The sequence below is a fragment of the Lethenteron reissneri genome, chromosome 11, assembly GCF_015708825.2.
Source record: "Lethenteron reissneri isolate LAM-NWPU_2019-01 chromosome 11, ASM1570882v1, whole genome shotgun sequence".
NCBI lineage: Eukaryota > Metazoa > Chordata > Hyperoartia > Petromyzontiformes > Petromyzontidae > Lethenteron > Lethenteron reissneri.
Window position 1 is genome coordinate 4241584 of NC_083789.1, and position 27734 is coordinate 4269317.

Below are 27734 nucleotides of genomic sequence, written 5' to 3' on the forward strand. Positions count from 1 at the left end.
GCAGCTCTTGCTCTCGCCCTCCGATGTGGAGAAGCCGCTGTCGTGGAGCGTGCTCTGTCCCGCCGACGGAACTGCTGCCGCCGCCCCCGCCGAGGCCGTCGGGGATGAGGTCGCGCGAGTCCAGCGACAGGGCGTCCACCGACTCCTTGCCCAGGCTGCCGCAGGACTGCATGACGAAGCTGTCGCACGACTGGTCGCCCTCACTGCCCAGGCTCTCAGCGCTCACCTCGCTGAGCCACGAGCTCACCGACGAGCAGCGGCTCACGGCGGACGCGTCCTGCGCCACCGCCGCCACCGCCCCGGCACGCGCCGCCACCGGGCTCACGGGCGACACGGCCGGGAAAGGGTCGTAGTCAGAGTCGTCGATGATGCTGCTGATGATGCTGACGGGCCTCGAGCCCGAGGCGAGCGCCTGCACGCTGCAGTTGCTCGCGAAGCTGATGATGCTTGCCGGGCGACCCCGAGCAGTCCTGCAGTCCCAGGACCCCGCCAAAGGTGAGCTCCTCGACCAGCGCGAACACCAGCACATCCTCGTCACTCAGCTCCAGCGGCTGCTGCACGGTCACCGTCCTGGCGCGCACGCCGGCGCCCGCCGCCTCGCCGCCCGCTTTCGTGGGGAGGCTCATGCCCACCGGGGGCGTCCGGGTCCCCTGGGCACGGAGCTCGACCGCCGGCCCTTCCTGCGCCGCCCTGCCGGTAGCAACGATGTCGCTGCAGCAAGGGGGTGGGGGCGCGGGGCTGGGCAGAGGCCCCTTGCCGTTGGCGGAAGGCTTCGCCCTGCGCGGCTGCGGCGAGCCGACCTGCGGCTTCCTCGGAGCTCGCTCCCCGCTGGCGATGACTGCCTGGCACTGCTGCTTGCACGCGTCCCTGAGCATGGCGGCCCGGCTTGACTGCGCGATGATGTTGGCCGCGGTGCAGCCGAGAGCGGCGCCGCGCGGTGAGATGGCGGCGACGGTAGCGGTGACGAGGGAGGAGGAGGTGCCCCGCGCTTTGGGCAGGGCTGACTTTCCCGGAACCCTCCGACTCTCGGGCCCTTGCCGCGGCGAGGACGCGACGATTTCCTCCGTCGTCGCCACTCGGGCCGCCGCCGGAGCCGTCGCCTCCTCCTCCTCCTCGTCGTCCTCCTCGTCGTCATCGTCCTCCCGTCGCGCCGTCTCCGCGAAGAACTCGTCGGGCTCCTCGCTGCCGTCGATGCACTCGAGCCGCTCCTGCAGCTCGGCGAACGTGCTGCACTTGAGGCGGTCGCGGTCGGGGTAACGGGGCCCCCCGACGGCGGGCGAGCGTGGCTCGCGGCGCGCCGGCTCGCGGCCCAGCGACGGGATGATGGGCACGAAGTCGGGCGGGCCCTCGTTGTCGGTGAGCTCGCGGTCGGAGAGCACGCCACCGTCGGGCCCCACGTAGATGACGGTGTCGCACGACTGCTCGCTGCTGCTCGAGTAGTCGGGCTCGGAGGAGCGCTGCTCACGGCGGCACGAGCGCGGGGACGAGCCGCCGCCGCCGCAGGGGATGTCCGGGTCGAGAGCCACGAGGCGAGGGTGGAGCGGGCGGGCGAGGGGCGAGCGGCGGGCGCGGCCCTCCTCGCACGAGCTATCCCCGCCCGAGGAGCTCGACGCGTACTGGTGGGGCGATCGCATAGCGGGGCAAGTTTCAGTTCACCGGTCGGCGTGACTCAACCCGCTCACTCGCTAGTCACTGCCACAACGAGGCTTGGTTAAACCCACCCCGGTTAACCCCCCCCGGTTTAACCGCCCCCCCCCGTAACCGACATGGAGTGGCGTGGTCTCCGTCCGGCAGCGGATTGACAAAGGGCTGCACGTTTAATCGTTAATGTTGAAGCGGCGTCCGTTTTGTTTTCGGCAAATAAGTTATAATGATTATACATATATTTGTATATTTGTTAGCAATTAATTCATAAAAGTTTGAGTTTGATTCATCCTCAAACTTTGAGTTTCATTAAATAGGCGGACTCTTAATTAATTTCCAAATGTTTTTAAGGTGAAGAATGATCTACGGTAATTCTTTGGCATTGCTTCATTCATTTTGAATTGGCCGACGTGGTCGCTGATACGTGCATTTGCCAGGCAGTGTTTTTTTTATTTCGTACCTGATTGCCCATTATTCATTCTCTCGTTTGCCATTACTTCATTTGTTCATTCACTGACCAATGTTTTCAAGGGACTCTGTTGACCAACGCCTGTCATTGGCTGACCGGTGTGTTCAGTCTCATCAATAACCTGGATCGTCTGCTCAGTCATTTAATGTCCAATGTATTTAACGCTTTGCATGCTCGACTTCATAATTTCAATAAACACTTAAGGTGCATCACCTACATCTCAGGTTACGTAATTTTAACGACGCGAACGGTAACCCATATCTCACGTTCGGTCTCATTCGTATTAAATCTGTTTTGAAATAAATTTAATCAAATCCATCGGGAACTTTAATTGCGTTATTATAATTTACTTTTATTGCATATCAAATAAAAAAACTACTTAATGGAAATGGTAATTTTTTCATTTAATAACGTTCGTTATTTTCAGGAGAGAGCAAACAGCAACTTATTTTCACAAAAATAATTCGTAGTCGATTCAAACTAGTGTTTTTTTTTATCCCAAGTAAAACTATCGTTCCGTGGATAATTAATTACGAACTAATTGGCTTAAAAAATGTGTAGGTTTTTTTTCGTTTCAATGTCATAGTGCAAGAGGTTTTCACGTTTAAAAATAAATGTCACATGTGTGTGCAAGGAGGCAATGCAATGTGCAACGTGTCCAAATGAACCACATCATCAGATGAGCGCATTCTCACATGCAAACAAAAACATCCATTACGTTCAAAATAAGATGTTTCTTCCTCTTTTCAAATTAAATCAGTGGGAAATTATTTCAAATAACCCATCCATCATCTTAATTCCAATGAACGAGCCTCGTTCACAGCTAATGACGATGCACCTACACTTACATGTCATCTGTTTAATCACAGAACCGTAACAAGAAATTATCAACAACAACAACAAAAATTATCCATGATACCCGAGGGATGATGGGCTGAGTCAACTTCTGAGCATGATATGAACTCGCGATCTTTTGATTACGAGTCAAGCAATCTGACCAAATTGTCATCCATCGACTCTCGATTATCCACGTGCGATTTATCCGATTTGCGGATTGACCGAGATTTTTTTTACATCAATTAATAATTCAGTGATTTTCTCTTAAGTCCAAATTAATGATCTAAACACTGTTACACGTTGTTATTCTTTGAAATGTTTCATTACAAGTCACATTCTTAAAGCAAGCAAATATGTGCGCCGGTTTATCTAAAATCCACGTGATCTCCTCTACAATACAGTAGTTGCATATCTTTACGACAGATAGCGGAGTTTGGTTGATGTTGATTGGCGTGGCTCTGCTATTCACTTAGTGGGCGGGCTCTTCTGCGTGGGAGCGTCATCACTGAGCATGGGCATCGATTGGTTGATTATTGGTATTCGTTCTAAATCGAAAGAGTAATTTATCCGATCAGTTATTTCGTGATTTTAGTTTACGGCTGTATTAGTGGTTTTGGGCATAGAGAATGGTTCTATTTTTAAATCCTTTATATTAAGTTTGCTTGCTTGCTTGCTTGCATGCTTGCTTGCTTGCTTACGACCGTGCAAATCTTTCGGTCGTTTTTTAACCCACTTCCCGTGATCCAATCGAGCTGACATTTTCCACACAGACTCGTTGTGCGAGACAATTAATGTTCGTGAAAAAAAATTCCCAAAATTTTACACTGTTTAGGGAAAACAAATTAAATATTTAATTACCAATTGCTTAATACTGGCAGACAATCATCTGACCCATAGGTGGCAGCCACCTCAAGCCAGAGGACGAGAAGACTCTAGCCGCCACGCATATAAAGGATTTATAGTGAAAAACTTTGTTTTTACGCGTTTACTTGTTGAATAGTCCGCAATTGTGAATTATCCGCGGCCGTCCTCCCCGTCATTAGCACGGATAATCGAGAGTCTACTGCATATAGATATAATTAATAGCATTATTACAGCTCTACATATATTCAAGAAAGCCTCACTGTGTACCCGCGGCCTGTTGCGAGAGAGCTGTGGAATGTTCGGACAACTCGTACTTAAATCTGCAAAATGAAATGTTGATGAAGAATGGCGTAGTGGCGGCCAAGGAATGGAACGCATTGGAGAGGACGCAGCGATGGCCGTAGCTCATCGTCCACAGGGCGCCAGGTGAACGGTCACCTCCATCGCAGAACCGTGAGAGACGGTGAACAACTTGGCGGAGGCTTTCACGCGGCAGTTTATCGGTGGTGACGACGTTGATGATGACGGTGACGGTGGATCCGAGGAGTGGTCGTAACATCTCGCCGCGGTTGGCGAGATGTTGACTACCTCGCCTGGTATGCAGGAGGTTGGCGGGTTCAATCCCGACACTGATGCCTGCTGCTGTATATTTGGAGTTTGTATGCTTTCCCCATGGTTGAGTGGATCTTTCACTGGGTCTTTCGGTTTTTCCCTCCACATTTCGAATCAACATTCGTATTTGGCTGATATAAGTTTATACGTGATAAGCCACTTCATCAAGCTATCATTTGTGGTCGCTTCTGAAAAAGAGCTACTGTATTTAGCTCAGTGGGCCTTACCTGGTAAAATAAAAATAGCAAAATAAAAATGTTGAACTTCTTTCGCACCGTACGTAGACAAAAGTGATAATCGGAGGTGCGGGAGAAGGAAAAAAAGTAAGTAAACACAAAAAATGCAGTTCCAAAAAAATAAGATTTTTTAAAATCTCTCTCCACCTTTGGTTTCTTCTTTCTCATGCGGTGAATGCGGGCGGCCAGTTGCACGGTCGACAGCGTCTCGGGGTAGTGTGCGGCCAGCGGGGACACGTGGATGATCATTGTGGTGCGGCAGTTGATGTTCCCGAGTGACTCTCGGAGCAGCATCGTCAGCTTGCTGTCCCTAAACACACAGGGACCACGTGTGAGCGTGCGGGGGGGTAGGAGGACGTTAACGTTACGCAGCCAAAGAAAATCGTTATGAAGTCGCGGTCCCTTTAAGTGAACACGTGGGTTGTCGCAGCCGTAATTACGATTAAGGAGACCGAGAGTTAAAATTGCGGATGGTAATGGATGGCAGTGGTTGGTGATGCCAATATGAGTCAATGTACACACTCTAAGCAAGACCGACCAATAATAAAATAATAAAAATATAAAACAATACAATTCTCCCGACGTTTCGACTGCAACACAAGCAATCATCATCAGGTGTGAAATCCACATTTTTATTATTTTATTATTTCCCTTCTACGTGACTTTACCAAAAGAACCAAGAATATGAATCCCTGCAGTCACAAAAGCTTTAAATCAAAATTTAATACCGGCCAAGTTTGTGAATCAAAAATGTGCCCGAGATCAGAGTATATCGATACAGAATTGACCTTAAACTACAGCTCAAAGAATTGCCCTTAAAATATTAATTGCCACACTGCTGTATGTAGACCGGAGGTAATGTAGCCCACAACTACTTAAGATCAGTGTTTCAGGAGCAATGCCTTACAAAAGACACGTTGGGACCTTTTTGCCAGTATCAAAGTATGACATAAAAAAAAAATTTGGTTTTACCCTTTCTGGCAATCAAACAGTTGTGTTAAGATGTTTAAACACCAAATATAAACCTTTTGCAAGGAATCATGGCTGCATTGAACACACGTATTTGTGGTGAAGATGTAAATAAACATGTTCTGATAATATATGGGCATTGTCTAGATTAGAAGTTTTCGTGATTGCAAGGATTCATACCTCTTTGGTTTTTTCGGTAAAGTCACATAGGTAAAAAAAAAGAAAAACAACTACATTAAATCACAACGTTTCGGAGGCAACACAAGCTTCCATCTTCAGGTGGAATCATTACAGCCAAAAAAACGTGGTGATTTAATTTAGTTGTTTTTCTTTTTTTTTACCTACGTGACTTTACCGAAAAAAACAAAGAGTAGTGGCATTGTCCTTGTACTGTTCGCTTTTGGCGTTCTCTGGTCTGACCCTGGTGGTGAGACTAGGCCATGAAGAAGGCTGCTGTCTCTGGTGTAGGCAAATCAGTTTCAAAGGCAATGCCATCTATTATCAGATCATATTTGTTTGCATGTTCACCACAAGTACGTGTGGTTAATGCAGACGTGATTCCTTGCGAAAGGCGTCTCTATGGTGTTGGAACATCTTAACACAACTGTTTCATTTGCCAGAAATGGCAAAACCTATGCCTGTTTTTTTCGTACAAAAGACATGTCGCTGACACTTATTCACCAAAGGCGGAAGCCATAACCCTATCACACTACTCTGATTCCAGAGCGTAATCGATGGTGGAAATTCCACGTTTCCCCGACAGAGGCGATCCTCATATCAACTACGCCGGAGCTGCGAGCTAATCAACGTCGACCGCCGAAGCAGGAGTTGATTTCGAGCCTTTCCCATTGCGAGTTGAGTCTCTGGAAGGGCACAGCAATGCCACGAGCCGAAAACGGCCTTCAAGCACGTGGCGTGCGTCTCTATCTCGCTCGTGCAAACACACCGGCAGTGGGACTTTCAGGACAAGCTGCAAGTGCCGCACCTCAGTCCGTCCGCGCTGAGACACGCCTCGGTGGCAAATGCACTCCGGCTGATGTGATAGAGCCCCGTGAAATATGCCCTGTGCCGGCTTGGACCCCACCCACTCACCCCCTCTCACCCCCTCTCGCTCTCTGCCGCAATTTTGCAAAGTGATTCCTCCTCCCGATTCCATCGCCGCTCGGTCGACGGCTCGATCGACTGTGGCCGAGGCGTTCAATAGGGGTGCGTTGCTGGCGCATTGACGTTCGTGTACCCTGATTGCGGGCTGTTATACAGCAGCTGTCAGTCCTGATGTCTCATTATTGATTCAGAGCGGTCGGGGCAGACGGGGCCCGGCGCCCTTGCTGAATAAAATCTTTATCGGTGGGTCCCCTCCCTCGCACCGACCGCCCGACCCAAGATCCCCGCAAGCCGCTCGCCCGTCACCCACATCGGTTCCGCTAGCGTGGTTATATCGTTTGTTGCTCCGCATCCACACCCACCCCACCTCCCTCCCTCACCACCATCCCTCCTCAATATATGTTGAGGCATCACTCCCTACTCCTGCCAAGCTAATGCAGGGTATGAGCACATCAAGTAAAGGTTAAACACCTAAAGGTGCATTAATTCTAGATTTGAAGCTTTCGTGACTGCAAGGATTCATATTCTTAGGTTTTTTCGGTAAAGTCACGTAGGTAAAACATAAAAATGAATAAAAGTAAAATAAAATAAAAATCACGACGTTTCGGAGGCAACACAAGCTTCCGTCTTCAGGTGGAACCGTCACAGCCACGACAGCTGTATCAAGTAAATGAGAGATTGCAAGAGCTACCACTCCGTTTATATAATGGTTGGAGAGGGGGGAAGGACCAAGTACGGCACACGTTTTATTCATATGGTAAGGTGAGGCTAAGAATATGAACCTAAAGGTGCACCCGTGAAATTGCTTGCTCACAACACTGCTGGTGAGAGCCTCTCCCCTCCCTCTCCCACCACCAGGGGGAGCTCTAGAGGGTCCCTATGAGAGGGAATTTGGCCTTCTCTTCCACGCTTGGAAGAGGTGGGAGTAACCGTACTTTACCAAACGTGACGTGCCGGTGTTCCAATGCATACCTCTGGGTGAACATATTAGAAGGGGGCAGAAAAATAGCCCATGTTAGAAACTTGGCGTCTGTGCGATGCCGCTCAAATCGCATGCAGCGCGCGTGACCGATTCTCAGGGGCCAATCGGACATGCGCATCGTAGGCGTAGGAATCGCCTTCGAAAATGCGCGAACTGGCGTATTGCCACGTGGCCCACGAAGGTCAAATGGGCGCTGACCCTCAACACCTGGCAGCGGCGTCCGCACTCTGCACAGAGCACACTCGCGATGCGACATCCATTACACCTCTGGCTACGGCTGTGGCTTACCGCTCGTCACATATTCCGAATTAAAGTCGACCAGTGGGGCGGAAAGATATTCGGTGAGAAATAAAGCCACCGCAGTCAGTAAGGCGGGACGTTTGTTATCGCGTACTCTCCTCCAGGTGTCCAGTCGGGGGTGGGGGGCACGGGGTCAGAACGTGACAACAACGAGCGGTACACAGAGCACACGACGGGAGCGCAAAGTGACAGCGACTGCCCGCGGCGTCAGCTCTTTGGAACAACAACACTGCCGGCGCGAGACTTCAACTGCGGGGGCGCCAAACCCCCCCGCCGGCCCGCCCCCCCCCCCCCACCCCGCGGTGCCCTCACCTGTACGGGATGTGCTTGGCGCCATTGACGAGCGCCAGGATGACGTTGCCGAGCGAGGAGAGGGAGAGCGCGGGGCTCTGAGATGCGCCCCGGCTCGGCACCGGTCGCTCACAGCTGCCCAGGTCGATGAGGTGGAGTCGACTCCGCCCGCCCGTCACTGCGAGCGAGCGCGCGGACGTGGGGATTTTAAAATTACATTTCTTTTCTTGGTTCTTTCGGTAAAGTCACGTAGAAAGAACAAAGACGATGAATCCCTGCAGTCACGAAAGCTTTAAATCGAAATTTACATTTGTTTGTTACGGGGGTTATTATCGACGCGAGGATGGCACGACGGCTCGCCATCGATGCCCTCCCTTCCGCTATAATCGCGCTGTTGTTGCTGCAACCAGTCTCCAAAAGTGTACCCACGTTAGTCACATCGGCTGCACGTCTTTCCCTTACGGCACGCCCCGCCACCATCCCCCCCCCATCCCCCCCTTATTTTACACCAGCATGGGTTGCAGTCAGGGTGCAGGTGGGTTTTGCGCTGGATATTTACCGGCCTCTTAGAGACATCTTAAATCCGGCTCGACCCCAAGCAGGTGGTAGAGTTCTAACAACCGAAGTAACCACCATTGCCTTAGAATCTGTGGAATTGTAGTGCTCTATACATATTCTTAGGCTTTTTTCGGTAAAGTCACGCAGGTAAAAAAAAAAATGTAATTAATAAAAGTAAAACTGAAAATAAAATAAAAATCACGACGTTTCGGAAGGCAACACAAGCTTCCGTTTTCTTGTTGCCTCCGAAACGTCGTGATTTTTATTTTATTTTAAAAAAATTACCTACGTGACTTTACCGAAAAAAACCTAAGAATATGAATCCTTGCAGTCACGAAAGCTTCAAATCTAGAATGCTCTTTACATACTGATTACTATTATATATTGTTAAGGTAGCCGGACAGAGTGCTGAACACACCACCCTCTCGTGTGCGGGTGAAATCGATCCCTTCCAGTAACAAATTCGCTTCGCTTGCGGCGCCTCGAGCAAGCGAGGGCGCCAGGCTGCCCGAGCGTCTCAAGCAGGGGGGGCAGCTTGAGACGGAGCGACCCGAACGCCGCCGTCACGCGCAACTCGCTCCCGTGTCACCAACGTTCCCGGACTCACTGCCGCCCTTGCCCGTCTTGTCCATGCGGTACTGGTACACGTGCAGGGTGAAGAGCATGTGCGCGCTGCGCCGCTCCTCCTCCTCGCAGTCGGGCCGTCCCGACCTCCTCGCCGCCAGCGCCGCGTCCAGGTAATAGGCGGCCATCTCGGGAGTGGGGGCCCGCAGCTCGTTCTGGTTCTGCAGCTGCGTCAGGCGGGAGGGCGATAAGGCGGTCAGCATGGCCGGACGGCGAAGATCGGCGATCGGCGGCGGTTGTGGGTCCGGGAGCGGGGGGGAGGAGGCACAGTTGTCGGTGGTACGGCCATTTAACTGTTTTAGTTTTACCAGTTGAGGCCCCTGCTGAGCTGTAGAGCTAGCGATCTCTGGATATCACGAATGATGCCACCAACGAAGTCGCTTATCGTTGCGTGTTAATTTATAGCAGCCAAATGCTCTGAAAGTGTGACGTTGATTCTAAATGTGGGGGGGGGGGGGGGGGGGGGGAAAGCCGGAGGACCTGGAGAAAAATCCACGTGACCACCATGGGCATAGACAACATGCAAACTCCAAATATGCAAGCGTCACGGTCTGGATCGTACCCATGACCTCCTGCATACCAGGCGAGTGAGTTAACATTTCGCCACTGCGGCGCCATGTTACAGGCTAAGGGGGAGGATGTTGAGTCAATACGAGCTGTGTGTAAAGTCTATTTTCTTATTCATGCAACGATGCATCCGTTTATTCGATTAAAATTGATTCTTAAGACTCTTCAGATACATGCACGCATCTATTTGTGCATAATGTAATGGATCAAATGATATGAAAATTCCACACAAATGTTACCTTTAGGCAATGGAGCTGCACAAATGAGACGGAATAAAACATAAGAGGTACAAGAAAAGTGGTTTAAAATTAGTAAAAAAATAATAACTTGGCAGGGAGTGGGGGGGAGGCAGGGGGAAGGTGGGCGGGGGTAGGCCAGTGGTGGAAACTCCACATTTTCCCAGCAGGGCCAATCTCCCAATCAAATAGCATAAAGCCACCGGTGATTTTCCCTAAAGCTGGGTTCATTTGACTACATCCCTGCAGAGATCCTGTGACAGTTCGACACCTGACCGGGACGCGCTTTGACTCGGCGACAATCCCCCGCTGACGAACCGACCGTTCTACCCCCCCCCCCCCGCACCCCGGAAATGCAACTGCAAACCGCACAGACCGACGCCGACAGCGCCCCAACAACCGAACAGCGCCGGCAACGACCGCGGCAAGCAACGGCGGCGCAGGGCGGAGGCGCCGAAGAAGACGACGACGACGACGCCCAGCGGGGAGCAGCACCTGCGTGCCGAAGATGGGGTCCTCGCGCAGGTAGATGCCGGGCGACTGGCTGTCGGCGTCCGCGCCCCGGCCCGTGGCCACGTCGGCGAGGAGGTCCTGCAGCTGCTCGTCCTTGCCCCACAGCTTCGACGGCCGAGACGCGCACCGAGAAGCGGGCGCCGGCCCTCTCGCGCCGCTCCTCGATCAGCCGGTAGAGCCAGGAGACGGCGCAGGGCATCACGCCCAGGCTCTGGGGGCCGTCGTCCCAGCCCAGCATCGTGTAGGACTTGCCTGCCGACGGGCACAAAGACCCGGGGGGAGGGAGGGTTATTGCTGCGCTCGTGCACGAGGAAGGGGAAGAGTTCGCCCCGGGTCGGGGTCTGGCTGTCTCGGCAGCGGGCGTCACTCAACTTGACGATGTCCGAAGGTTGTTCCATCGCGGCAATCGAAATTCCCCCGCCCCTTTTCATACTGCGGAGGGCAGTGGTCACTTTTTGGAACGCTGCTGGTGCCCCCACACCTCACTCATCGCTTCCTCCCTTCCTCCTTCCATTCCTTCTGCCAGATCGTGCAAGTGTTGTGCACTGGGCAGCGTTTGACGCCGAACACTTTGAGGGTTTGCTCCAATTGTGTCGGCACCAGGCCAACGGTGTCTGTATTGTGCATGTATATTTATCTGCATATATATGTGCATGAATTCGTGTGCCTGTCTCTTAGCCTATGCCCATGTGCAAGGCACGACTGCTGCACCTCGGCTGGTTACCACCATCTGACTGTCGAGGTCATTGTTTTTGCCTAGATTGCCTCGGCCTTGCGTGAGCATACGGTGTGTGGGCATCAAAGCCTACACACGTACATCATCGGAGTGGAATCGCATGAACAAATCTAACAAGATTACTGTTTTGATACCGAGGCTGGATATCGTGTGGCTATCATACAGTGCGGTCGTGTCGCTAGTCCTCTACGGTGAGTACGACGCCTTTAAAAACATTGGCACTTCGCCTTTCTGAATAAAATGAACGCTGAACCGTTCGCGTGTTCCGAGATTCAGCGGTGAACGGGACCCCGACCCTGCAACTAGCAGACGTCTCAGGAGGGGAATGGGGTTAATCCGTGCACCCCCCCCCCCCACCCCTAATTGCACCCGCGTCAATGTGCGCGCACGGCTAATGACGGTGCGCGTGGGAACGCATTACCGAGCTGCGCGTGCCCGAAGCAGAAGACGCATCCGTCGGCGCCGTTCACGACGGACTGCACCACGTCGGCCACCGTGCCAGCGCACACTTCAGCCTGCGGCGCACAGAGAGAAGGGGAAAGGAGGCAGAGGGGGCAAAGGTCAGCCCCGGCGGGAAGGTGCCATCGCAACAACGGGTGAACGTACGGCTCTGCTTTTGGAAATTCAAAAACTTCGCTGCGGTGCGCATTGACTTCCTGCTGACAACGTCTCGACCATGAAACTACGTTGCGGCAGATGACAATGCGGAGTATCTGATGGCACGGTTGGTTTTGCGTTTATAAATGGTCGGTAGTGGGTGCGGTTAGTTTACCAACTTAAAGTGTGTTTTTGCTAATCATTTGTAGTGGTCAGCAGTTGGGCCACTGCACAACAAATCACATCCAACATCGGTGGGGAATTATATATTTGGAAATCTAGCTTGAAAAATTGTTTTTAGTTTGTTTGTACTTCCACCGCAACACCTTTCAGTTTCAGTTTCAATTTATTAGGTATAGCCCTGTGAGCCATTCGGCTCTTGAATCGGGTGCAACCGCAACAAGCAAAAAACTAAAACATGAACAAGAAAACATCTTAAAGTGACTATGTGACTATGTGCAAACAGAAAATCCAAGAAAAGACAGCAAAATATTGCAGAAAAAGCACCGTACACCAACGCTGTGTGCAAAAATCCCAGTGGGATGCAAGTCAAACAACAACCACAAGACAACTTAGATTAAGGCCATCAGTCTAACTCGGTACTACAACAAACAACCATAGCCAAACCAAAAAACTTTTTGAAATCACCAAAATAAAGCCATAAAAGCAATGTAACAGTGATCATAGGAACTGTGACCGAATTTTCACAATAAACGACATAAACAACATGTACCACCAAACCCTGCAGCTATAGCTGGCTGCGTGATTCACTCCACGTATGGTGCGAAAGAAGTTAAACGCACAAACAATTTACTCTCCACCAACTTCCAAACTGCGCTTGGGCTGAACCCTCCCCAACCAGCATTGATCGGCATGACCGGTACGGCACAGGATGGAGGCCTCTTTCATCCTGCAGTGGATTAACAAACGGCTATAAAGTGTTGCTAATGACTGATTCGAAACGTGAAAATTATTCATGAACTGAGTCAACTTTTTTCGGTAATGTTTCTTGGTTCCCCAGTCTCTGGAGAAAAAGGGGAGCTTTCACTTTGGAATGAAATTAATCAAAAAATAAATACTCCGTACATGCATATGTGTTTGATTGCTGTTATGAAGGTGATTATGATTACAGAAAAGTTTGTTGTGATAAAAAATTGCTTTTTAATTAATTTCAAGCATATGAATTTATTTGAAGAATGGGTTTGTGAAAATGTTGCATTCAATATGACAGCCCACGTTAACGTAATTAAACACAAATAGTTGGAATATTATCGCCTTCCTTTCTAAACGTTGTCCCATGATCATGTATGCGTGTTTTTTTCACGAAACCGCCCGAATCGGTTTGGCTTACAATGGAACACGTTCACGCAGTTCAAATTTGCATTCATTTGACGGCGATAAGAAGTGATGACTTCTGCAAGGTGCTTCCGCAGATTTCTAAGAGTTGAGCTCATTGCTGTAACCATAATGCACACTTGTCCAGGGCCAACATACTTTGAATTTAAATGGTTTTGTGCTCACAGTGCGGCCGCTCAAATGAAAAAAAAAATCGAATGATTATAATTAAATATTCACACCTGTTAAGTTTTCACCGCCTTTTTTCTTATTCTTCTTCTTCCAATTTTGAATCAAGGCTCCCCAATTTCAGTGCCGGTTTCCCCACAGAGAATGGAAATAATCTCGATTCAAATTTACGTTAGCAGGGGGGAAAAAATTAAATAACGTAAATGATTAAAACTGCATTAGCATTCCTGGTGGGACACCACACATTGTGTTATGCATATATAGTGGCATATACTTGACTGGTTGTTAGTAATAAAAAAAGTGTATATGTACTATATGCATACAAAGACAAAAATCCCCCGTATAGCCTGAGCAGACTGTAGGAGCAAGTGCTGTTTGCGAGTAGCACCTATGAAGGCCAGCATGGCACACGAGGGGGTGAGTGGCACAACACCACGCCCGGCCGCCTTTGTCTCCCCAGTGGCGATGTTTACACATCGCACTAGGTACTCATGTTAAGGTTGAATCGACCTCGAGGAGGCCCAGGACTGGTTCAGATAATCGTCACTGGTGTTGGCCGCAAGCAGGAATCGAACCCAGGCCGCCAGGTTTGTAGGGAGTGGTAGTGTAGCTAACTGTAGGGGCAAGTGCTGTTAGCGAGCAGCTGTGAAGGCCGGAACGGTACAGGAAGGAGTGGGTGGCCAGCACCACGCCCGACCGACTTTGTCTCCCGAGCGGCGATATTTATCCACCGCACTGGGTACTCATTCGAGGCTGAGTCGACCTAAGGGAGGCCCAGGACTGGTTCAAATAATCGTTACTGGCGCAGCGCGCGAACCGTTACACTACCGCACACATACACACACCCACATATATGAATGTCATCGTTCACAACCGTAGGCTATGACATTTAAAAAATACAAATTAATGAAAAGAAATGCGAACATTTTAAAACACATGTTAGGGGGAACCTAATTTATAAATTAAAAAAATATCCAATTATGATATACATATAAATATAATGCTGTATGTAGTTCATTAAGTAGTTACACGAATTGTATGTGTGTATGTTGAACTTATTTTGCATCGTACGCAGCCAACCGTGATAATCAGAGGTGCAACTTAATCATTAATACTTAATAATTGTGCAATCGACGTATGTGGCCTTAAAATACAAATCCGAATGGGGCATGACGGCGGTACTTATTATATCTTTACCCTGAGCAGATAGACACTTTAACTTTCTCAAGTGAACCATACACTTCATCATCATCATCATCATCGGCAGCCATGATCATTCCACTGCTGGATGAATGCCTCCCCAATCCGCCGCCATCTCCCAGATTGCACCTGCAAACGAGCTGATTTTATCAGCTCAGAGGTTGACGTGCTCTCCGTATACGTTCCCTTCCTTGGCTACCACTCCATGATCATTCTCGACCATCATCGTCATCATCATCCTTCCAAGAGACCCATCCTGCCCAAAGCCAACTTTGCTTTCTTTCTTTCCCAACTTGAATGCCGTCAATAACCTGCACGTGTTTCTATCTCTCGATGCAATTCCAAGAAGCTGTTCACTACCCGAGTAAATTTGACTTCGGCAGGCAATTATCGGCTGGTGCTCACGACACTAACGCAGATGTATGGATGTATGTTGAACTCCAACCTTGCTAATCGGAAGTGTGCGGCAAGGATAACAAACTAAACACAAAAAAGCAGTTCTAAAGAAATGCGTTCAGATTTATATTTAAAAGTGCACAGCTCCAGTGCCTTCCTAACATCGGAAGAAAGAGCATTCCAGACGGCCGCAGACCAGAAGCACATCTGAAAGCGCGCGATGCAGTATGTAGGTACGTTGAACTTCTTTCGCACCGTACGTAGCCAACCGTGCTAATCTGAGGTGGAGTGGGAAGGACAGCAAGTGACCGTCTTTGTTCGATGGCCAGCCAAAACGACCGATGAGACCCAGAGGGAGCCACGGCACCGCACCTGCGAAGCATCTTGGCAGAAGACGCCGTCGAAGGCAAACATCTTGGGTGCCAGCACCCCGGTGCGACGCGCCAGGGGGCTCAGCAACCCGTTCGGGGGGCTGGGGTCCTGGAGGATGATTTGCCCCTTGTTCCCATCCACCCTCAGGAAGGACGAGGACGAGGGAGAAGAAGAGGTAGAAGAGGAGGCGTCGAGATCCCTGTCCGTCCAGCTGTGCGACGGGCAGATGCGCAGCATCACCTTCACCTGCGCGTGGTTCGTGTCGCGAAGGGCGGTGACGGCGGTGACGGCGGTGGCGATGGGTGCAGAGGCGGTAGCGGCGACGGTGCCGGTGAAGGTGGCGGCGGCAATGTTAATGATGGGAGTTGATGGAGGTTTTTGTGCAGGGGAGAAGAGTAATTGCAGAGTGAAGAATACAAGTTAGAATTAAGCAGACGTTAGCACAATAAATCCAGTGAACCGTGAACACCACCCCAAAGCCTTGTTGTTTCAAATGCCATGCATTTTGTTTCTTATAACAGCTCCATTTCCCTTTGCCCTATCAGCATCGCTGGTAAAAAGCTTATTGACCCAAAACTTTCATTAACTTGTCTTTCGCCCCAAGTTTAAATGACCTTATTACGCGCGCTGTCCGTACCTGTTACGTTAAGTGATTAAAGTTGGAACAAAGTCTGCGTTGATGCATCGCGCAATTTGTTTTTTGCAACAGTGTGAATGCGCTCGCATGTGATGAAATTGCACGCGAGCTTAAATTAAACTCTCTATGCAACGTCACATTAAGTACGGTATGAGGGGGAAAACATTGAAACGTCGTTATTTTGGTTTCAACCTCTCGTGCATCCACAGACGATGCAATAAGTATCACGTTGCTGTAAGAGAAATGCATCACCTGACAGAGTGACTGGCCCCCGTCCATGAGAATGTCACATTTCCATAACTGTCTCAGGGCTGATTATGGCAACATGAGCGAGCTCCAAGGGGTCGGTCACATGAACAGGGAGACACTGTGACCCGCAACTTTTTAAAATGGCATCATATTTGTTCGTGAATATTAAATGCAGCCGTACGACTTTGAGACATTTCATGGTATGACTGAAACAGTGTAACAATCAGTTGAACACGTAGGCTTTCGCGACCAATATCATCCACAATCGAGGTTTGTTTGGGTAAGATTGTGTAACAATACCCACCCAATGCCTCCTATAATTCCAATTACACATACAGGGCCAACTCAGTCATCACGTGCTGCTGTACACACATGCATTGATGCACTGCACAGCACATCAGGACTTTCACAGAACCACACTTTACTCCCTTGCTGCACAAGGATATAATTAAAAGAGTGATCCACTCCTAATGTGCCACATATAGCCCATTGCTAATCCAACTGCCGAATGAAGGCCTCCCCACACCAAGTGTTGGGTTGTTTGACCATACTTCACCGCTGCCCGTTAGCGCGGGTCGGTGAAGTGACGGGGGGGGGGGTATGGGATGATCCGGTAAATATGTCCACGGCTGGGAAAAAAATATCAAATTCGCATTCGCCAGGTGTGTGAGCACAACGATAGAGCCGCTGCTCCGCCACCGACATTCTGTCGTTGAGGCCAGATATGAACATCAACCACAAGCCTGGAGAGAGAAAACACAACAACAGCGGCGGTGGCGGCAGCAGCGCTAAAACAAGGGAGGCATACGTGCTGCAGGGTTGCGATGTAGCATCAGGATTAACGAGCATGTATACAAGTAATTACCAAATGAGTAATGACCGGCGCCCAACGCTCCTGGCATAAAGTATTGACGTTCGCTGGCTTTGGGTTTTGGTGGGGGACCGGGGGGGCCGGGGACACGGGGGGACTGGTTGGTGAATAGGAACCGGTGCTGCATTATCCACATTAGCACTCATTCGTGAAATAACCCAGCACGGTTGTAGGGGTGGGGGGGGGGGCAAGTCGCAGAAACCCGCCCCTCCGCCCCCCTTTTTTGCCTGCCAGTTCCCTCTTCTGTCTTTCTTTCTTTCAAATTGTTTTGCAGATGCATAATAAAGAGAGCCCACAGGGAAATTTAGAAGCGCAAATGTTTGCTCTTTTTTTGGTGATATTCCAAACATTTTATTTTATCGGTAAGATATGAATGTAAATTGAAGGGTTTTTTCATAAAACAAACGCTAATGATCAACGGGGAAACTGAATTTAAAAAGAGTGTACGTTTCCCTCGTTGACAACTGGTTATATTACTGTGCATTATTTACTTACTGGCATTAATATTTGGCCGATATTTTATTATCACTTGAATACATTTTCAAATAGCCAACAATAAAGACACTAATTATAAGATTTTTCATAGAGCTGGCAAATGCTGTAGAACACACATAATTCCGTTTCTTAAACACGTCATCTAATTTACAAATGGATATCGCATCTGCATATCTGTCACCCGTGATCTATCCACAGAGACAATGTTAATGCAATAAAAATGATAATTGATTCAAAACCCCCTATGCTAAAACTTTTCAATATATCGCATGAAGAATTCAACAGAAGACAAAAATCCGCCGTATGGCCTTAACAGATTGTACGGGAGAAGTGCTGTTAGCGAGCACCAGAGGTGGGACAAAGTCATTGTTATGCAAGTCCAAGTCGAGTCTCAAGTCATCAAATTCATGACTCGAGTCTGACTCGAGTCCAAGTCACATGACTCGAGTCCACACCTCAGAGGTGGGACAAAGTCATTGTTATGCAAGTTCAAGTCGAGTCTCAAGTCATCAAATTCATGACTCGAGTCTGACTCGAGTCCAAGTCACATGACTCGAGTCCACACCTCTGGCGAGCACCTATGAAGGCCATCACGGCGCACAAAACGGTGGATGGCCAGCACCACGCCTCGGCCGCTTTTGTCTCCCTCGTGGCGATGTTTACACACCGCACCAGGTACTCATTTGATGCTGAGTCGACCTACGACTGGTTCAGGTAGTCGTCATTGGCGTTGGCCGTGAGCGGGAATCGAACCCGGGTCGCTAGGTTCGTAGCGCAGCGCCCTAACCGCTCCCAATTCACTCACACGCACGCACGCACACACGCAGATCTACGCGTGTACAAAAAAATTATTCTAACTTCACATTATTCTACAACACTGGCTGGCGGTTTATGTTTTTACATCGTCCAGTTGTGATTGATCAATTCTAACTGCTGGGGTTGGCACTGCGGTCAAATAAAGCTATTGATTTTCTCGGGCTCGCACCCGAGAGTGTACCCCTACCCCGCTCCTCTCCTCCCCGAGCGCTGGCATATGGAAATAAGGTCCCAGACTCCGAAGCCATAATTCTGTCACCTGAGTAGACCCCGCGGGTCAGCCACGGCTGACACGTTTATGCTGCCCCGCGTGAAATATGCCCCCCCTGGACGCCTCCCCGCGGCACGGAATCACCCATACACTCAGCGGCAAACGGGCACTGCGGGACCGTTGAGGTGCCTTTAACGGCCGGCTTCGGCTCTGTAATGAGATATAAAATAGAATAATTAATAAAGAATCTATAAAAAAAAAACCCGGAACGAGCCTTCCTTCTGAATCATAGGCGCCACTTCATGTCCTGCCTCCCGCGATCTTTAATAACGCTCCGTTGTTTTTCGCGGAGGCAACACACTCAAAAAGACAAGAACAGCCGCGATTGTTTACCGATCATTGGGAGGCCCTCAAACATCGTCTCGGCGTGCGCTTCTCTTCACGAGATGCGCGCGAACGTGTGCGTGCGTTAACATTCACGTGTCGACGACGCTCATCGACACGTTACTTAAATATGTTTGGCAGCATTAATGACAACAACTAACATACGCCCTCCGTATAACTGGCGAAGGCCTCACTGAATCCCAAGATTCTTTTTCAAGGGAGTTCTGTTATGTGATGCTTGGCATATTGATTATTTGAAATGAATTTTAGGAACAGTTAAGGTATAATAGCAATTGCGTGATGTCATTTGGTTTTTGACAGCATGTAATATGACGTGATGGCATGTGTACGTATTGTTTATATGGTGAGACCTTGATTTAATAATATACAGAGGACCGCCTAAACTGAATGTTAGTTGTGGGAATATCTTAAATCAGAGAACACCGACTGTCATTGAGTCAATGAGGCACTTTAAACATTGCATGTTCGATGCAGAAAAGTGTTAGATACAGGGACTTTATAATGAGGTCGGTACAATAAAAACTAAATGTAGCTTTGGCAATGGTGCACAAACACAAATGTTAAAAAACACATTTTTCGTTTTAGTCAATGACCCTACTTCATAGCACATACATAGAGAGGCCAAAGAGAAAGAGCGGATAAGAAGAGTTGGAGACCACACTTTACACATGAGACCTGATAAGAATTAAACGTAAAACATATTTAAAGATGAATTCAATTTAAAAAAGCACCTGAATATCTTCTTGGTTCTTTCGGTAAAGTCACGTAAAAGGGAAATAATAAAAATAAAACATAATAAAATACAATTCTCACGACGTTTCGGCCACAACGCAAGCAGCCGTTCTCAGGTGAAGAACAGGTCTGTCGGAAAGACAGCGTCTGAATGAACACCACCAGGCTTGGCAGCGTTTATTTAAGCTGGGTTGGAGGAGGAAGGGCGCCTTGACAAAAGAATTTGCATATCAACAGAGCAATTTATCATATTTATGGCATATGCAGATTACGTGACTTTACCAAAAGAACCAAGAAGATGAATCCCTGCAGTCACGAAAGCTTTAAATCGAAAGCACCTGAATAGTTGACTATTTTAACTAGAGGGGAAAAAATCCCAACATTGTTACTCCTTATGAAAAATAACAATAGGTTTTACCTTTTCTGGCAATAAAACAGGTGTTAAGATGTTCAAACACCAAAAAAGAAACCTTTTGCAAGTATTCTTAGGTTTTTTGGGTAAAGTCACGTAGGTGAAAAATTAAAAATTAACAAAAGTAAAATAAAATTAAAAAACGACGTTTCGGAGGCAACACAAGCTTCCGTCTTCAGGTGGAACCGTCACAGCCACGACAGCCGTACGGTTCCACCTGAAGACGGAAGCTTGTGTTGCCTCCGAAACGTCGTGATTTTTATTTTATTTAACTTTTATTAATTTAAATTTTTTTACCTACGTGACTTTACCGAAAAAACCTAAGAATATGAATCCTTGCAGTCACGAAAGCTTCAAATCTAGAACTTTTGCATGTAATCAAGTCTGCATTGACCACACACTAATTTCAACCATCGGATTGATTTTTATTGTGATGACGAAAACGACTGCACGTGGTAATGCCTTTTTCATATATGACGACGTATAAGCAGGGCATCTTAAAACATCGCACTTTATTTGACCCCCCCCCCCTCCCGCTACAATAGAATGACAAAAAGCAACGGAGACCGGAGTGCTGCATAATGCATCGCCAGGTCGGTTGTAGAACTGCCGGCAAGCGATGATGATGATGACCAACCTCACTCAATAAGGCTGCGCGTGAGGCATGGGGGTGGTGTGAGGTTGTTTTTTTTTACTGAAATAAACACAAGGAATCTAACGGATCGATGAGCGAAGACATCGCAAAAGAGGCAATGTATTGTTACGTGCCGAGGAATCCATACGAATATTCAAGTATTTAATAAAAGAACAATATACCTTACGTGATGCTACTGCATTATATTTAGGTGTTGTGTGTGTGGTGGTGGCTAAGTAGTCCCTTGCCACTGCGCTACGAACCCGGCGACCCGAGTTCAATCGATGAATCGAATAGCGTGTGTAGGCATATATGCTTATTTATTCATATATAGCCGCTGCTGCGTGTATTGGGTTTACTCGACACCACGAGCGGCTGTTGCATTAACCCCAGTAAATGAACAAAAAGAGAGGCTTTTGTTGAATTCAATCACAACCCCCGATTCATGACAATGCCACAAATATCTGGGCAGGTGGAGCCCGGGACGCCTTTGTCTCCCTCCTGTGGCATGCTCACCTTGGATCGATGCTTGCTAACAGCATTTCTCTGGATGGTCTATTTAGAGCAAATGGTGGACCTGTGTATGTATTTTTGCTTTTATCGCCATACAATACATAGACTCAGATAAATACACACCGCGTTTTTGCGCGAAATGCCCACGACGCCAATTGCGCAAATGTACGATGGGAAAAATGTTACGGTTGGTCAACATCGCGACACCGCTGTGAATCGTGGACTGTTACTAAGACAGGGACGGAACAAAAGCCGGCAAATACTTGAAGTGAGTTGACACGTGCAACACGCTTGTTTTTTCGTCTGGGACTATCTCCTCTTCTCCAAGTTCTCACCTGGTTAGACAAATACACTTGAACCTGCCGAGGCTTCTAAGTAGAAAACTTGAAAATGAGGTGGGATGAAAGAACGACTCAAAGTACGAATTACAAAGAGCACAGCAAAGTAAAAAAACGCATAATGGGTACAGCGACCGAAGAGGGGCAAACGTTTTTGGCCACGTGATTAAACACGTGATGCACGTGGACTTCTTGTGCATTACGGGTGAGATGGAGGGCAAGAGATCAAAGGCAAGACAAAGTGTCTGGACAACGGATTGAAGCGGTTTGTTTACAAGAACTGGCAGACAGGTGGTGGCACTAACAATGAGGGACAGGAAGAGATGGAGATCCAAGGCTGTCAATTCCCCCATTGGGGATGACATATGATGACAAAGACAAAGATCCCTCCGCATAGCCTGAACAGGCATTGGGGTCAAATGCTGTTCGTGAGCATCTTTGATGTCCGGCATGTCACACGAGGGGGTGGGTGGCCAGTACCACGCCCCGTCCACCTCTCTGCCTCCCGAGTGTGTCAATGTTTATACATTTGAGGCCGAGTCGACCTAGGGGAGGCTGAGGACGGTTCAGATAATCGTCACTGTTATTGGTCATGAGCGGGATTCGGTCGCTGGGTTCGTAGCGCAGCGCCCTTACTGCTACACCACCACACATGATGACACTCGCACACATACACACACACACGTGTGTATATGTGTGTGAGATCATCCGCAGGAGTAGGTCATTACGCTCCATAGTAATATCAACAATACCCACCACTTGATAATCACCTGCAATTCAAGTGTGAACTAAATTATACCCCTGTGCATATTGCCACGATTATCATGGAATGCCTCGCGAAAACAGCGAATCTAAAGTGACAGTGTACATGGGTACCGGATGAGAGAACAATACCTGTTTGCATTAATTCGTGTAATTGGTTCATTAAGCATGTAATCTGGATACTCTGCATTCGTTTACCGCACACCTTTGAAACAGCTGCACGTGTGCACGCGCGTAAGGAAGGGCCCAGTCTCCTTGCATGCGATCACTTCAATAAGCAATCAATGTAGCTGGCAATGTATTCGCTGGCATCTGTTTTCTTTTAATTATTGCGGCCACTGGCGGTGCCCGTTGGCTTTTTGTAGACTTGTCTCCCAGATGGATTGCAGTGGGCTACAGCTACAGTTGTGGCGTAAACATGAGAGCTGTAAACAGTTCGGCACCCTGATGTCACCTCGTGCACCAGACGTTCGCAACGTTACAAAAAGACATAGTGCCTAGTAAACAAAAACGTTGCCTGTGACTTGTTTTTGCACTTTGAAACGTGGAGCACGATTCATGCTAACATCATTAATATTATTATTCCCGTGTGCATATATCTAAATGAGTGGGTCCATTAAAATATAAACTAACAGGGCAAATGGGATGGATCGTTTTTTGAAAAAACGTTGCATCACGTGCAACGTGACCAAATATAGCGAAAATAAATGGCCATTGTGGACCAACGTCAACATTTGCTGCAAGTTACTCGAGAAAACATGTTGACTGTATTTTTATATACCTTGTCGGATTTTCTCATTAGTCAGTGGACCTGTCTCACCAATTCATTTTTTTACTCGGCTTTTACACGCTTAAACATAGGCACGGCCTTTATAAATCCAGACTCACGATAGGTTTTTGTTTTGCACGCGTATTTCAATGCATGGGCTTCTCTTAATGGATTGGCTTTCCATCTTGTTTACTCCTTGTTTTATATATATGTATGAACTACAGGCACGGGGCGTCACAAATAAGCCCTGCAGTAGGTCAGGGTACCTATTTTAGTATGCCCCTCTCAAATCTTATTAACAACCCTTTGAACATTTCCATACAGTGCACAGCCGCAAGGATCGGTGTGCACGTTTGTTCTACGTATTGTTACTTACTTATACGCGTGTGTAATAATAATACATAGTAATCAATAATCATATACAGCCCCGTGTCAATCGACTTCTGCATGAAGACGTCTGCACGACTGGACATCTGTGAAAAAGAGCTTTATAGCTATTCGGATTCCTCCAGTATAAATACACATTCTGTATAAGTAATCCGGCCGGGTCGCGCCGTGGTCAGAGAGAGCTGGATTCGCAGTCGGAAGAGCATGAGTTCAGATCCCAGTCGGGTCCACTTAACCAATCACACCACTGGGGTCATTAAAGCAAGTACTAGTTTGTGAGAAGTTACCGGCAATGGTTCAGGGGCAACCAATGGGGATGAACAATGCCCCCCCCCCGTTGCTCGGTTGACACGGGGGAAACCGGTGGCATTTCAATTGCAAATTTGTAAGTGAATTATCTGTTCTCATGTGCAAAATTCTACGTCGATTTGATGGATAATACAACTATTTGATGATTCGATGCATCGTAATCGTATGTCCACAAGACAACGATCAATATATGCATTCCACATCCGTGCCGTTCTCACAGCACAAGTCAATCGCGAAGGATCGATGTTTCACGGCGATTATCGCCTGCAGTCGTCTCACAGTCAGTAGGAGGGCAATGTTGCGGTGTGGCTTAACCCAAATAGGTCATTCGCGAGCAATTTTCAAACTTGACATATTTCCAACCGGTAAAGGCGCCGCACGTGGCCTACTGGCTTTTATCACCCGCTCCGAAGCGGACATGCGCGTCTACGTGTTCCCGTGGACAATGTCATGCGGCGGTGCCAACCACCCTGCGGGCACAACCGCAGCTCCAACCGCAGACCGCTGGCGATGTGGCGGCACCTTCGATTCATGTACGGTGCGAAAGAAGTTCAACATACATACAACAAAACAACAACCGCCACCATTCGTCATTAAGTGGCGGTGATGTCACCACGGTGCTTGTGCCATGCTATACGCAATTTAAGGCCACGTGAAGTGTCGAACGCCCGCTGGCAGGAGGTCACGGGACAGACCCAGGTACCATGGGTTGACTGACTGAGATGGCATACATCAAAGACAAAGATCCCCCGTATAGCCTGAACAGACTGTTGGGGCAAGTGCTGTTAGCGAGCACCTATGAAGGACGGAACAGTACACGAGGGGGTGGGTGTCCAGCACCACGCCCGACCACCTTTGTCTCCCTAGTTGCGATGTTTACGCACCACACCAGTACTCATTTGAGGCTGAGTCGACCTTGGGGAGGCCAAGGACCGGTTCAGATAATCGTCACTAGTGTTGGCCGTGAGCAGGAATCGAACCTGGGTCGCCAGGTTAATAGGGCAGTGCGCTAACCACTATACTACCGCTCCCCACACAAACATACACACACACACACATGCACATATACATACACACATACATACACACACACATACACATACATACATACAAACGCGTCAACCCGCACGGCCGCTCTGCCGCCGCCCATCACTTGCAGCGCCGGCGCGAAGTCACGAGGTCGCGAAGTCACGAGGTCGCGGGGTCGCAAGGTCGTGAGGTCGCGAGGTCGTGAGGTCGCAAGGTCGCGAGGTCACAAAGTCGCGCAGTCACGAGGTCACAAGATCGCAAAGTCGCGAGGTCGCAAAGTCACAAGGTCGCGAGGTCGCGAAGTCACGAGGTCGCAAGGTGACAAGGTCGCAAGGTCACGAAGTCACAAGGTCGCGAGGTCACGAAGTCACAACGTCACGAGGGCACGTAGTCACGAGGTCGCAAGGTCGCAAGATCGCAAGGTCACGAGGTCACAAGGTCGCAAGGTCGCGAGGTCACCCGCACCTTTCCGATGCCGGGGCTTTCCTTGGTCTTGGAGAGTCCACGCAGAAGGCACGGGGGGGCCGGCGGGGGGCTCACGCGGAGGAGGCCGCTGAAATTCGTGGGGAAGACGGGCGGCTCGTGGGGCAGGCGCATGGTCGGCGCCAGCGCCCTCTTCTTCCGCCGCGATGCCAGGTTCAGCTTCTGCGCCGCCCTGCGGAACATCGAAAGGGGCCGGTCATGAAACGTTCAGTGAGTTCGGGTGGCCAACGCCGCACCTGTTAACTTACCGAATGCGTAATAAGTCTTGCTTTTCGCAGCGCCTTAACGTACGTGCACACGTATTCCTCAATTGCACGTGTAAAAATCACGGCGGTAAATAATTTTCAGGCCGGCGTCATTTCACCTTCGCTGGTCTCAACCGCCGGCCGTCACCCCCTTCGTGTAAAGTGCCCTGGCCAGACACGCTTACTTACTCTCTACGAACTAAAAACTGTAACCATCGATACGATGCGAATATATGAATCTGGTGAGGTGAAGCTGAGGCAGTGAGCTCCACTCGCGAGTGGAAGATCACGGGTTAAAATTAATCTTGGGTCTGGGTCGACTCAGTCAATCGCCTATTTGGGAGTGATAAAAAATTAACCCGTAAAAACAAAGTTTTTTCACTATAAATCCTTTTTATGCGTGGCGGCTAGAGTCCTCTCGTCCTCTGGCTTGAGATGGCTGCCATCTATGGGTCAGATGATTGCCTGCCACCATTAAGCAATTGGTAATTAAATATAAAAAAAAAATTCCTAAAAAGTGTAAAGTTATGGAAAAAAATTTCCACGAAAATAAATTGTCACGCACAACGAGTATGCGTGCAAAATGTAAGCTCGATTGGATCACTGGGAAGTGGGTTAAAAAACGACCTAAAGATTTGCACGGTCGTAAGCGCAAGCAAGCAAGCAAGTGAACTTAATATAAAGGATTTTAAAAATGAGCATCACTCTTCTGGCAAGTCGAAAGCAGTTGTGGTCGGGTGCCTGCCGTCAGAAAATAGAATTTCGCACCGAGCTTAAGGCCGTCGACGGAGATAAGCGGCACGCAATGCTGATGTGATTAGGGACACTCTTTGACTCTTTGACTTTTGAGACAGACGGAGACGGTCGCCTCATTTACGAGCAGGTGAACGCTCACTGAGATAACAAAGCTCAGTTCGAGAGGCAAACAACCACGTTAAACTGGGATGGAAAATAAGACAGCATGCAAGTAAAATATAACAAATACCGTTTTTGTAAACCGTAGTTATTGAAATTGTGAAGAAAAAAAACATGTTAGACAAGCAAGTTGTATATACCGTACCACTATCAATATTTGTCAGAACGACACACCGGCATAAATGCTTTTGTCTTAATAAATAATACTGTTGGTGGTCAAAGATGATTGAATAAAAAAACGATACTATCCCACAATTGATTATTGTTTTTTCAATCACACTTAACGTGGCTTGGAGAATACTAAAACAGAAGAGAGGTCACAGATTCCAAATGATAACAGATGACACAGTTATTATAACGAGCGATGATAATGAGCTTACAGGAAATGATTGAAGAACTTGACAAAGATGGATGAGAAGTGGGTATGAAGATGAATGAGAGAAAGAATGAAAACTCACGTACAGAAAATTCACCAGACGAAAGGTTTATTGGAGGGACACAATTGTGCGCTTGCCACAAATACACCCACGATGCCTCGCTGATCTCGTCAAAGAGCGTAAACCGTCAACACAAACTCCGGTCATCCTCGCAGCGGCTTTTGGCGAACCGTCAAAGGAAGACGGTCACCACATCGTGCGCTTTGAGATGCGCATCTGCGGCCGTCTGGAACGCTCTTCCTTTAGATATTAGGAAGGCAATGGAGCTGTGTACTTTTAAATACTCTAGTTTGAAAACTCATTTCTTTATAACTGCTTTTTGTGTTTAGTTTGTTGCCCTTCTGCTGCACCTCTCATTAGCGTGGTTGGCTAAGTATGGTGCAAACGAGATTCAACATACATACACGATGACTGCCAGAGGCTAAACCACTGAGCGATGTTAAAGAAGTCCCGT

At 48.6% G+C, this 27734-nt stretch overlaps 1 protein-coding gene across 1 annotated transcript in view; it reads right to left on the reverse strand.

Annotated features, from left to right (window-relative positions):
• The window catches only part of LOC133341307 (kinesin-like protein KIF26B), a 119045-nt gene that overhangs the window by 20009 nt on the left and 71302 nt on the right, over positions 1-27734 (reverse strand). The window contains 10 exon segments of the mRNA XM_061549827.1: positions 2-463; positions 465-1616; positions 4810-4972; positions 8330-8486; positions 9474-9657; positions 10789-10911; positions 10913-11058; positions 11964-12057; positions 15632-15877; positions 25666-25855. Of these exon segments, the coding sequence (XP_061405811.1) occupies positions 2-463; positions 465-1616; positions 4810-4972; positions 8330-8486; positions 9474-9657; positions 10789-10911; positions 10913-11058; positions 11964-12057; positions 15632-15877; positions 25666-25855 (2917 nt within the window).